Below are 12,476 nucleotides of genomic sequence, written 5' to 3'. Positions count from 1 at the left end.
TCTTCTGTGAATTGCCATTTACAATTGCTGTAGGCAAAATAATAGCCCCCCCCCCCCCAAATATGTCCACATGGTCATCTAATCAAATCTAACCTAATCCCTGGGACCTGCAAATATGCTACCTTCCATGGGAACAGACACTGTGCAGCTGTGACTAAGGTAAAGACCTGGATATGGGGAGATAATCCTGGGTCATCTGGATACAGCCAACCGAATCATGCAGGTCTTTAAAAGTGGAGAACCCTTCCCAGGTGTGATCAGATGAATATGTGATTAGGGAAGAATGGTCAGAGATGGAAATCTGCTGACTTGGAGGATGGAGAATGGCGCCACAAGTCAAGGAACGCAAGCAGCCTCTAGAAGCTAGAAATGCAGAGAGAGGTACTCTCCCCAAGTCCCCAGAAAGGGATGCAACCCTGCTAATACTTGGATTTTAGCCCAGTGACACCCAGGTTGGACTTCTGGCCTATAGTACTGTCAGGTAATAAATATGTGTCATGTTCAGCTGCCAAATTCGCGGTAATTTGTCACAGGAGCAATAGGAAGCCATAGAATAACCTTTCCTGACTTTTCTCTAGAGTATCTGACTTTTACCATGAATGTGTAAGAGTCTCAGAACACAGATATGGATATTAAACCGTTCATCAGGTGTGCCACAAACATTTTTCCCAGTCTAACATTGATCTTCTGACTGGTTTTTGTATCATGTGTCCTATCAAAAGTTTTAAATTACATATAATACAGTTGGTTCATTTTCTTATGGCTTCTGGGTTTTCTGCCTGGCTTAAAATGACCTCTTGCAACTTGAGGTTTCATAAATATGCTCCTAAACTTTCTTCTAATTTATATTTTTTCCAGTTTTCACACATAGAGTTTTAATCTACCTAGGATTGTAGGTTTTAATGTAACATAAGAGTCTAATCACGTGGTTTTCCAGGTAGACAGTCAACTGTGTCATCAAAATATGTTAAGTAAATAACTTTTTTCTCTGAACTAAAATACTAGTGGGAGCTTGAACAAGATGCCTTCAAAAATTCTTTTGATCCCTAAAATTCTAAGACAACCGTTAAAAGATAAATACTGCCCTCCCATTTCTATTAATTCAGAAACAAAATTAAAGTTTGATTAGGAAGTGTAGCTTTACTTACTGACAATTTTAATAAACAGAATACCTGGTGATTCTTCATTTCTTCTTCCCTCCTTTGCTGAAGTTGCTTTAACTGCACTTGGAGCTGATTCTCCACTTGCCTCTGCTTGTCCAGGACCTCCTGGTAACGTTCCTTCAACAGGGTTCTCTCCGTCATCATTTTGTCCTAATTTGTAACAAGAGAAGGAAAGTGTAATTCCCTGATCTAACTGCAAAAAAACATTCACCAGATGCCCGTTCAAGGCATTGTGCAGAGCCCTAGGATGTGCAATCCAATATTCTAACTGCTGGCTGGCCATGTGTGGCTTTATAAATTAAAATCATTTAAAATAAGAGAATTTAAAAATACGGCCCCTCAGTAACCTAGCCACCCACGTCCCAAGTACTGGGTAGCCACAAATAACAAAAGGCTACCGTACTAGATGGCACAAGATACAAGACATTTCCATCATTACAGGACATTCTATCGCACAACACTTCGCTAAGGCAGGGTCTGGCAATGTATGGCCTGTGGGCCAAATCCAGCCATTGTCTGCTTTTATAAATAAGTTTTATAGGAACTACCCACATGGCTTACAAGTTGCTTTTATACTACAATGAATGGAATGGTTACAACAGAACCCACACAGCCCCCAAAACTAAGACATTTACCATCAGACATTTTACAGAGAAGTTTGGCAATCGCTGCTCCAGGGAATAAGAGGAAGGAGGCATTTTATCAAAGCAAGAAGAAATGAACGGGCAAAGACCAAAAAACAGATCACCTACTCAAGAATGCATCCAGAAAATAGGATCCCTTACTGGTCACTAGTGCTAAAAATGGACAGATCCACTAAAGGGGTCTGAGGAACACGGTATTCAGATTGGGCCAATCAATAAACTCTCACGTAATGGAGTAGAAGTTAAGGCTTCTGAGAACTGCGGTGTTCTGCCTCCCCACACCCGTAAATCAAGAGAAGTGATGGTGACCTTTCAAAGGGACACTAAAACTTAAAGACGGTCAATTTAAAACAGATTTGGTGTAAGGCAGCCCATGTAAAATTTAAACTAAGAGCATTCAACTGAACTTGTTCATTAAAAGATAACTATTTTTGGGCACCGGCTAGCTCAATCAGTTAAGCATCTGACTTCAGCTCAGGGCATGATCTTGTGGAGGTTCATGGGTTGAGCCCTGCATCAGGCTCTCTGCTGTCAGCACACAGCCTGCTACAGATCCTCTGCCCGCCCCCACCCCACCCCTTCCCCACTTGCGCACGCACTCTCTCTCTCTCCTTCTGTCTCTCAAAAATAAACCTTACGGGGCGCCTGGGTGGCTCAGTCGGTTAAGCGTCCACTTCAGCTCAGGTCATGATCTCACAGCTCATGAGTTTGAGCCCCACGTCGGGCTCTGTGCTGACAGCTCAGAGCCTGGACCCTGCTTCGGATTCTGTGTCTCCCTCTCTCTCTGCCCTTCCCCCATTCACACTCTGTCTCTCTGTGTCTCTCAAAAACGAATAAATGTTAAAAAAATTTTTTAAAAATAAAATAAATGGTAAAAAAATTAAAAAGAAAAAGATAATTATTTTCAAAGAAAAGACAGGTTTTAGAAGTGAATGAAGGAGGGGCGTCTGGGTGGCTCAGTCGGTTAAGCGCCTGACTTCGGCTCAGGTCATGATCTCATGGTTTGTGAGTTCGAGCCCCACACCAGGCTCTGTGCTGACAGCTCAGGGCCTGGAGCCTGCTTCAGATTCTGTGTGTGTGTGTGTGTGTGTGTCTCTCTCTGCCCCTCCCCCACTTGCACTCTGTCTCTCCCCCAAAAATAAATAAAACACTTTAAAAAATTAAAAAGAAAAGAAAGGAATGAAGGAAAACGTATCACATTGTGATAATAAAAAATAAGCCCTCAAGATGGAACTTTAGCTTTGTGATGAGCTAGTCCTTAGTCCAGGTGCTGAAACATGACTAAGGCTCCTGAGATGACGCCTCACTGTCACACAGTTACAGGGATTCTGAACCGGAGGTCTATGGCTGGGCCTCAGGGATCTCTGAACTCCCTGAAATTGGAGTGGGGGAGGGAGATACATTTTTCTGAGATGAGAATTAATGTCTTCAAAACATTTTGGGGGCACCTGGGTGGCTCCGTTCGTTAAGCATCTGACTTTGGCTCAGGTCATAATGTTTGTGAGTTCAAGCTCCATATTGGGTGAGCCCAAGCCCCATCTCAGGTGAGCCCCGATCCTCTCTTTCTCTCTCTGCCCCAGTGGGACTCTCTCTCTGCCCCTCACTCACCTGCGCCCTCTCTCTCAAAAACAAACAAACAAAAAAATCAACTACATTCTGGAAGAGGACTTTAACCCAAGAAAAGTTAAAGAAAGGTTAAGGACCAATATGCAACTGGTAGATAAGAGGAATCTTTTCTTTTTTAACCACAGCTCTTTCCCTTTATTTCTTTGTGGTACCTTCTCTGTCCACAATGCATATTTAGAACAACTCAGGATGGCAAAAAAACCCACCAGTTTCATGGCAAGAAGGCTGAAGGTACATACTATTTATGCACCCAGAGAACTGAAAGGTACATAGTAAACTACTCGATCCAAATCATCTTTGTAAGAGGCCAAAGTTACTTTGCTTCATTGGTGGATAATTGGTTCCAAGGATCAGAAGTTACAATTCCAAGTGCAGGCAGTGGGACATCACCATAAATGCACAAAAAGGGAAACAAATAAAACAGGAGCCAAGTTTCTTGTATTGCCACCAAGGTTAACACCTGCCTAGCTCCACTGCTTTTTAAAAATAGTTTTATATTGATTTCAATATGCGTTAAAAATGTAACTAACACAACATCACTATTACTTAAGACGCAACCAGGTAAAAAGAAAGATCACATTTAAAGTCAATTCCGAGAACATCATTAAGGAAAGCAGAATAATGGGGCGCCTGGGTGGCTCAGCCCGTTGAGCATACGACTTGCGCTCAGGTCATGATCTCACAGTTGGCAAGTTCGAGTCCTGCCATCGGGCTGTCTGCTGTCAGCACAGAGCCCATTTCGGATCCTGTCTCCCTCTCTCTCTGCCCCTCCCCTGCTCATACTCTCTTTCTCTCTCTTTTTCAAAAATAATATGAAAGAACTTTTTTTTTTTCAATAAAAAGATAAACAGGATAAAAACACAGGTAGCCATGACAAATATCACAACGGTTTACACCAGTGACTGAGGCTGGGAAACGTGAGTGGGTGGAGGGAGGTCCTCGACAGCACTTGCACTGGCCGCTCCGTAGACAACACAGAATGAACAGACGCACCTCCGCTTCTACCCCTCTCCAGCTCCCCACACTTTGATCTCCTGATTTGTTTAATGTTTACCAATAGAAGAGTCTCCTGCTGTAACCTCTCTCTTTCCAGGAAGACACTATCTGTATGAGGCCATTTGCAGGCATATTTTTCCATGGTTGTTGTTGTTATCATGTAGATGGTTTGCATTTGCCTTAATTCATTCAATATTATATCAGAGGTATTTTCCGCGCGTTGCATATAGTTCATTTTCAAGGGTTGGTTGTTTCCATTAAAAACAAAAACAAAAACAAATGAATACCATTGGCTACATAGCTCTTGCCTTCTACTGAACTTTTAGTTATTTGGGGAGAATAAATTCAAATAAGTGGGATAAATGGGTCAAAGCATATAAATTTTTCATCATTCCTTAATTGTGAACAACCACTAAGCTTGAGGCTTTTTGGCCCAGAGAAAATAATGGTCACCTTTTTTCTTTTCTTTTAACGTATTTATTTAAATTCAAGTCAGTTAACATACAGTGCAGTACTGGCTTCAGGAGTAGAACCCAGTGATTCATCACTTACATAAAATACCCAGCGTTCATCCCAACAAGTGCCCTCCTTAATGCCTAGCTCCACTGCCTTTTTAAAAGCACATGGGCCACACCACCACCCGAAAGAATACAGCCACGCAAAATGTAACTCCAGGCCTTTTTGGGCCCAATGGCTTCATGGTTTCTGCTCCTGCTTCAGACTCATGCTAAAGCTTCTGTATAACTTAGCTGGTCCCTTGGATTGCTATAGACACCGGAACTGTTGTATAGTGGGGACAAAATAAATACTCTGGATGAAAGTGCTTAGAATAAGTGCTCAAGAAACGGCAAACTCTACCCAGTTTCCCTGGAGCCTCTCTTCTAGCTCAGTTTTCCCCCAGGACGCCTGCATCAGCTTGCTCATCTGTAGGGTCTCCTTACCCGCCTCTTATGAATAATGCCTAAGTTGTTACTCTCTATCTAAAAACTCTACTCGCTTCATCTGGTTAACGCGCTCCCATAACTTCCTTCCATCTGCCCTTCAGTTTCTTCAGCTTGACTAAATATCCACTTTCTTATCTAGTTGGTTGCTGCAAGCACTTTTCCTCTTTTTTCCTCACTCAGCTAACACATATTACCCTAAGACCTCTTCCAATGCTAGGGCGCCTTTCCCAGCCTCACCTTTCGTCTTGAAAAATGCGTATTTTGATATCCGTACACTTGTACGGAAGGGAAGTTTTTGCCACAAAATGCCAGGGATAGTTCAAAGAGACCATTTTCACAACGATTCACGGGCAGCTCTTGAGGTTTTAAAAAACCAATTACCAGGAATAAAAAGGGAAAATATGACTCAATAATACACCAGAAAAAGACCTGACAGATGTTTTATGGAAAGCTCAAAAGGTGAGGAGACTGCCACAGGTAAGCTTAAGAAATAGCGTCTGGCACGAAAGAGAACGAGAATCCCACTGTGCTGTGAATTACTTCTTCTGTATTTGGATTATTGCATTTAGCTCTTAGGATCACATTTTCAAAGCACTGACAAGATGGAACATGTCCCTGTGGAAAAGTAAGCAGGGTGACGGAAGGGCTGGAAAATGTATCCCATGAAGAAAAGAAGAACGTTAAAAATGTCTGGAGATGGTTTTTTCTGGAAAGATTCAGACTTGAGGGGGGAAGGGAAGAGGTATAAAAAACACTTCAAGTATACACAGAGCAAACAAGCAAAGGGGAGTTTGGATTTACTCTACAGAGCTCAAGAGAACACTCTAACAGGCAGTGTTAGAGGGCCTGTCCTCACCTCAGAACAGACCCTGACAATCAGAGGAGTGCCGGGGCTGGCTCGGTCACTTAAGCGTCTGACCCTCCATTTCAGCTCAGGTCATGATTTCACAGTTTGTGAGATCAAGCCCCGCATCAGGCTCTGTGCTGACAGTGCAGAGACAGCTTGAGATCCCCTCTCTCCCTCTTTCTCTGCCCCTCCCCTGCTCGCTCGCTCTCTCTCTCAAAATAAATAAATAAATAAACAACAACAAAAAAGAGCTATTTCTCAAATACGATAATACAATCAGCTGCTTTATGAGTAATGTTTCCCATCTCTGAAAGTGATCAAATAGAAGTTAGCTAACCATCCATCAGGGATTTTAAAAGGAGATTCCTGCACCATTTCTAACTGAGATGATAGGACTCAAGATAGTCTGAGTTAATGGTCTCATATATTCACAGTGACTGTTTTAAGTACTTACCAGATTCTTTTCAATATCTTGATCTGTGTTTACCTCTGAATCAGCCGTCTTAAAGTCAGTCTATAAAGAAAGAAAGAATCACATTCAGAAATACTCAGAGACATTTTAAAAGGCAGAATTACTCTTTAGTAATTTTACCTAGAAATCTGCCACAAGTAACTAAGAAGCTAATCTTTTTTGCTTTCCCCTTATCGGCTTCCTAACGAGAAAACCGCAGGTCTGGCAAGGAGACATTGGCCTCTATACTGCATTGAACATCCATCCCACAGAATAACCTGAACAAAACCCAAGAACTGACAGACAGCCTCGAGTGTGACATAAGAATTTTGCCCCCTAAACTTATTGTGCCCATCCTTCCTCCTACAACAAAGACACCAATCACTAGGAGGCGGGATGCAATGTTCTTAAGATGGAGGTCAGAGAATTCACGAGGATTCCTCCTGTAAGGACAAAGATGGGAAATATGAACGCTAATGACCTACTGTGATCGATTAATCAGCGGAAGAGATTATATGTAGGTCACAAAGTTCCTAGTTGCCATGATTAGACACTGGCTCCTGGCTTTATTATTTATTGAACACCGGAAGGATGTCCTCACACGGCACTGTGTGAAAATCGTACGATAGCTGCCGATAAAAAAACGAGACGGAATAGTTCTCCGCCACCTATGAAGAAAGGTCTCCTACCCTCGATAAATATGTAAACAAATAAAGAGCCCGAATTCCGTTTTAGTAATAGAAACTTGATACTTGACCTGTACGGCAATGTTTTGAGAAAGCTTCAGGGAAGCGCTATCCTGATCATCATCCTGATCCACTCTGACTCCTTCAACCCCATTTGCTGGAGGCACTACAGGTCGGAAATCCAAGCCTGTGTCCCTGCTACCTTCCTTTAGGATGGAGGCTTGTGGGGATCTGTCTTCAGAACAACTCCCGGAGGCAAGCTGCTTTGTATGGCACCCTGCCTTAAGAGACCGAGTGACACGATGGAGGCTCTCCTGGAGGCACGTGTCCCCCTCCTCTCCTGCTGTGTTGGCCACGTCCTTCAAATCAGACTGAGACCCACCGCCAGAAAGACAAAGGGCTGTGGCTAGCAAGTTTTCTCCTAAAACCGCCCGGTGCGCTGCTGAAGTGTCACCTGCTGATGAACCAGGATTCTGCTCTGGGTGTTCCAAATGGACATTTCTGTTATTCTCCTTGGTTATCGTTTGGCTACTTACACTCGACAGAGGTGAGTTCTTGTGCTTCTGTGCAGGGTCTTTGGGGCTATCAAAGACATAAGACAAGAAGTTTCTCTCTTCACCCAACCTTAAGGAGGATTAAATACATAATACCTTTAACATAACGACTAGAAGAACAAAGCTAGGCTACACAAGCTCCCCAAAATCATCAGAAAGAAATGGAACTTAGTCTTTGTCCAGCAATTTTCATCCTGGTTAGATAGGTGGTTAAGAACCTGGGCTGTGGAGACAGACCTTTACCGTCCAGTGATGGTCAATAAACACACATAAATGACTCTGAAGATCCAAATTTCTGAGATCCCATTTGAATAACTTCGGGGAACGTCGATAAAACAGCCTAAAGCTCGTCATTATTTCATTCAGTTACATGTACAAACTTAGTTACACGTAATGTTCTAATAAATAAAATACTAACTTAAAAATATTCCACTCTCACATGTCCCAAAAACAATTTTCAAATTCCTTATATAGATCTTTGACCAGAACCACTTCTTAGGATCTTTGAGAACTTTCCAGAACATAGCGTCTTCACTTCAAGTTGTCTGGGGCAAAGACAATTTTGAATCCCATACTGAAGCTGTCAGTAGAAATTTTACCCCAGACAAGTACACACGCATACAACACTGGGATAGTTGTTTTATCGTTTGTCGTGGCCATTTAATGCATTGCTTTTTGAAGAGATCTTTAAAACGGATTTATGATGACATCTCACATTCAGAACAGTAAGTCTCTCACCAAGGAATGATGACATCTATGCTAAATTTCCTTGCCCCTTCTTTTTTAAAAAACTGATTCTGTCAACTGACGCCTGTAAGTACCCCAAGCAAGCATCGACTGAGGCTTTATGTCACAGTGCCTTCCTTTCTCAATAGGTACAGGCTGTTCAAAATAAAACTGAGAGATCTTGGGATAGGAAAACCTTTATAAACACTTCTAGCTGATTCCTTCCTGAGAGTTACCTGAGGGAGTGGAGGAGGGGGGAAGACAGTTATTAATTTGGGCATATAGTCCAGTATATCTTGGGTGTAAATCCTGACTCTGCTATTTACTGGTTGTGTGACTCTGGGCAAGTTACTTCAATTCATTTGTAAACCAGAAATCTTACCCTCCTAATAGGATTATTGTGAGGATGGCAGGCAATCATGCGTGTGAAAGTATTGAGTACAGAGCCTGGCACAGTAAATATTCAATAAACCTCAGCTGCTAGTATTACTCCTAGTAGTATGTGGCTGATTCTACTTATAAAATGAAGATCCAAGTTCATGGTTAGGCTTACTTAGCAGTTGCCCCCACTACCCTTTCGCTAACAAATCTCTCTTCACGTAAACCAGTATTTGTTAAGTACTATGGAGTCAGACGGGCCTGGGTTCAAACCCTGACTCCTTGTTGGCGACCCTGGGCAAGTTACCTCTCTGTGTCTCAGTTTCCTCACCTGTAAGTGGGAATAATAATATCAGCACCTCCTGTTGGGAGGATTAACTGTGTTAATACATATAAAACTGTTAGTACAGTATTATCCATTATATTAGGTCCTAGGTATGCTAAAAAATTAGAGTTGAGGTGAAATATACAATTTAGTACAACACTGTGCGTAACTATGCGTTAAGCGCTCTACGATGCTAGGTTGCAATCATAGCTCCAGCCCTCAAGAGTTTAGATGGAAGGCAGAATATCTACGCACAGCAGTAAGCCACACTGACAAAGCAATCTATTTATCTGTAGATGATATACGTATACGTCTATTTGTGCATGTATGGATACATGCATGCCTTATGTATGTACATGTTTACATATCTATATCTCTATGTAAGACAGAAGACATATACAAATATACCAGTATGATACATGATAACATAATATATACAACTATAACAAAACATATACGTATAAGAGGTAGATATACACATAGGTATAATATATCACACACACACGTAATTAAATGAACATAAAGTCCACGTAAAGTAGGGTGGTGAAAAATTTGCATTTTCGGAAAAGTCTGATCCCCTGTATTCTAACCTATCTGCTCAACAAATATTTAGCATGCCTGCCGAGGGCCACCAGGTGCTGTGTTAGGTACCCTAAATACACATATGGATGTGCTTAACCTAGTGCAGGGCCGCTGGAGCCAAAAAAGGGAAAGCCCAGCTCTGCTTCTCTAAGAAGCCATCTCAGAAGCCCTTCTCCCAAATGAAACCTTCCCAGTCAGGTATGCACACATTACCTTAGACCGTCTGGGAGACCTTCGTCTGATTTGGAAGCACATAAACTAGAAGAGGATTCTGGAGGATTGGGGCATTGGACACCACACCAGCTACCTCAGACGCCGCCGCCATCATGCTCTGTACCTTCAGAAACAAATTACAGGCTACAAGTTTCCAAACTGTTAAAACAAGTGTATCTCCCCCCCCCCCCCCCCCCCCCCCCCCCCCCGCAGAACATCCATACAACAGAGTCCCAGGAAAAGAAACACAAAGAAAAAGTTGGGTCCCAGAAGAAAATAAGGCTTCAGAGTTTTCTGTAGCAGGGTTTTAAAAGATCCTTTTGGCCACAATAGGCCCCCGTGGACATCGATCCTCGGCAATCACCACATTTATATAAATAGGAGTCTGTACAAAGCTTTTTCACTTTTGGCAGAAATACGGTGATTTAAAAACAGCCTAGTCTGTGAGAATTTTCCAAATGGTCCACATGCCTACCTTAACGTAGTATTATTTACAAAGAACGTACTTGGGGGCCTAACAATCGATAACATCTTACACTTTTTAAGTCATTAAAAGCATTCTTCATTAATTTAAGTGAAGTTTTTTGGAGGTGTTGAGTGTGCGAGGAAAAACAGCAATACTGTATCGGGCAATCCGAGCAGCTTTTACTGTCAGTGTGCTCCCCACAGATGGGAAATGTTTCAGAACCACTCACTGAGAAAAATACAGACTCTTGAAAGTTACTACAAGGGTACAAAAAAGTACAAGAATCTTGGTTACTCTACCCAGGAAAAGAGAAGCTGGAAAACAGGGTAATCCAAGTCAGAGAACCAGGACTGATGCCCTTTTTGGATCAAAAGGTCATCCTTTGTGAGGCAGGACAAACTCGTGGCCCTCTACAGTGAAGACAAAGGTGGGGGGGCGGGGTAGGAGAATGTAAGGGGGGCGGCTAGGGGGTGTAACATAGGGTTAGTTTAAATTCCTGTTTTTATTTTAATAGCATCACAGGTATTCCCCCACCCCACCCCACCCCCGCCGGCACTTTCAAGCGCGCACAGGGCAAGTATGGAGACTGGGCTTTATCAACACTTGAGTCACAGGCCGGGGACCCTGTGTGCCTCAGTTTCCCCCATTATACAAAGCTCCTAGGCGAGAACGCGCCCAAATCGCCATTACTGCACCCTCGGGTGCAAACAGCCTGCCCCAACAGAGCCCGGGGTCGCGGGTCCTCGGTGCCCGGTAAACGAGAGCGCAGGGCGCGGGTCCTCCGGGCAACTCCGCGGCCGGAGCCCAAGGGGGAGCGGGGCAGGTACCGCGCGCTGCAGGCTACAGCGCGGGGTGGGAAGTCGAACGTGTCAAGGGAATCCTGCGGCGGCCGCCAGTGAGGCGGCGACGCCGGGAGCCACGGGGGCTCGGGGGAGGACGGGGCACGGCCGCGAAGGGGACAATGGGGGAAGCGGCGCCGGGCGACCACGGCCGCTTCAACCGGAGACCGCTAAGCCCGCCGCTTCCTGAAGCCGGAGACCCCCGCACCTCTGCCTCGGGCCCCCCACCGCGAGCCCAGCGCCGGCCCCCTCCTAAGGCCGGGACCCCGGGCCCCGTCCGCACGGCCCCCTCCACGCCCCCCGCCTCGACCCCCCGCCCCTGCCCGGGCCCCCGGCGTCGCAGCCCCCCTCCTCGCCTGCCCGTCCCGCACACACCTCCCGCGCCGCGCCCCCGGGAGGCAAGGGGGGGAGGGACGGGACGCACCTGAGCGGGCGGAGCGGGGGGAGGGGGCGGCCGAGCCTCGGGGGGAGGGGTCGAGCGCCGGCCCGCGCGCGGCACCTCCCACTTCCGGCGGCGCGAGCGGAGCGGGCGAGGCCCGACCCGGAGAGGAGCGGCTGCGGCGGCACCGCGCCGCCCCCGACGGCGCCCCCTAGCGGCCAGCGCTGGCGCCGTTCGAGCGCCGCGGACTCCGCGGAAGCCCCCTGAGATACAAGTGGACTCTCCCGGGGCGCGGGGAGGAAGAGTGAGGCGACCGCGAGAAGGAAGGAGACCCGGCGGAGGGAGGAGCCCCTCTGGAAAGGTCCCAGAGAGAGTCGGGGCCATGGCGATCAGAGAGAGAAGAGGAACGAGGTGTTTGTAAAGGTCAAAACCGAGATTCCCTTTCCAGAGGACGCCATGAAGGGCAAGACGGTCCCTCCGGGCAGTGCCCCTGTGGAGGACGCCCCGACAGCTCGGGGCGGTGGGGCCAGGCGAGCTGAGCCCACCGCGCCCACACGCTCCTCTCCTGGCGGAGGATGCCCGGAGCGGCCGGCCCCCTAGCGCCGGTTGCTCCGGGCCGCTCGGCCGGGCCGGGGCCTCGCCGCTGATTGGCTGCAC

General features: G+C 45.8%; 1 protein-coding gene across 1 annotated transcript in view; it reads right to left on the bottom strand.

Moving 5' to 3' along the window:
• RNF214 (ring finger protein 214) overlaps positions 1–12,407 on the bottom strand; it is a 47,511-nt gene extending 35,104 nt beyond the window's left edge. Inside the window, 7 exon segments of the mRNA XM_042906702.1 lie at positions 1,173–1,313; positions 6,675–6,734; positions 7,429–7,939; positions 10,136–10,208; positions 10,211–10,259; positions 11,816–11,848; positions 11,850–12,407. Of these exon segments, the coding sequence (XP_042762636.1) occupies positions 1,173–1,313; positions 6,675–6,734; positions 7,429–7,939; positions 10,136–10,208; positions 10,211–10,259; positions 11,816–11,848; positions 11,850–12,203 (1,221 nt within the window). The 5' untranslated portion in view covers positions 12,204–12,407.
• Positions 12,408–12,476: the final 69 nt, after the last annotated feature.

This window comes from Panthera leo, chromosome D1 (genome assembly GCF_018350215.1).
Source record: "Panthera leo isolate Ple1 chromosome D1, P.leo_Ple1_pat1.1, whole genome shotgun sequence".
Taxonomy (NCBI): Eukaryota; Metazoa; Chordata; class Mammalia; order Carnivora; family Felidae; genus Panthera; species Panthera leo.
Note: the sequence above shows the minus strand (reverse complement) of the source record. Positions and strands in the feature narration are given on the sequence as shown.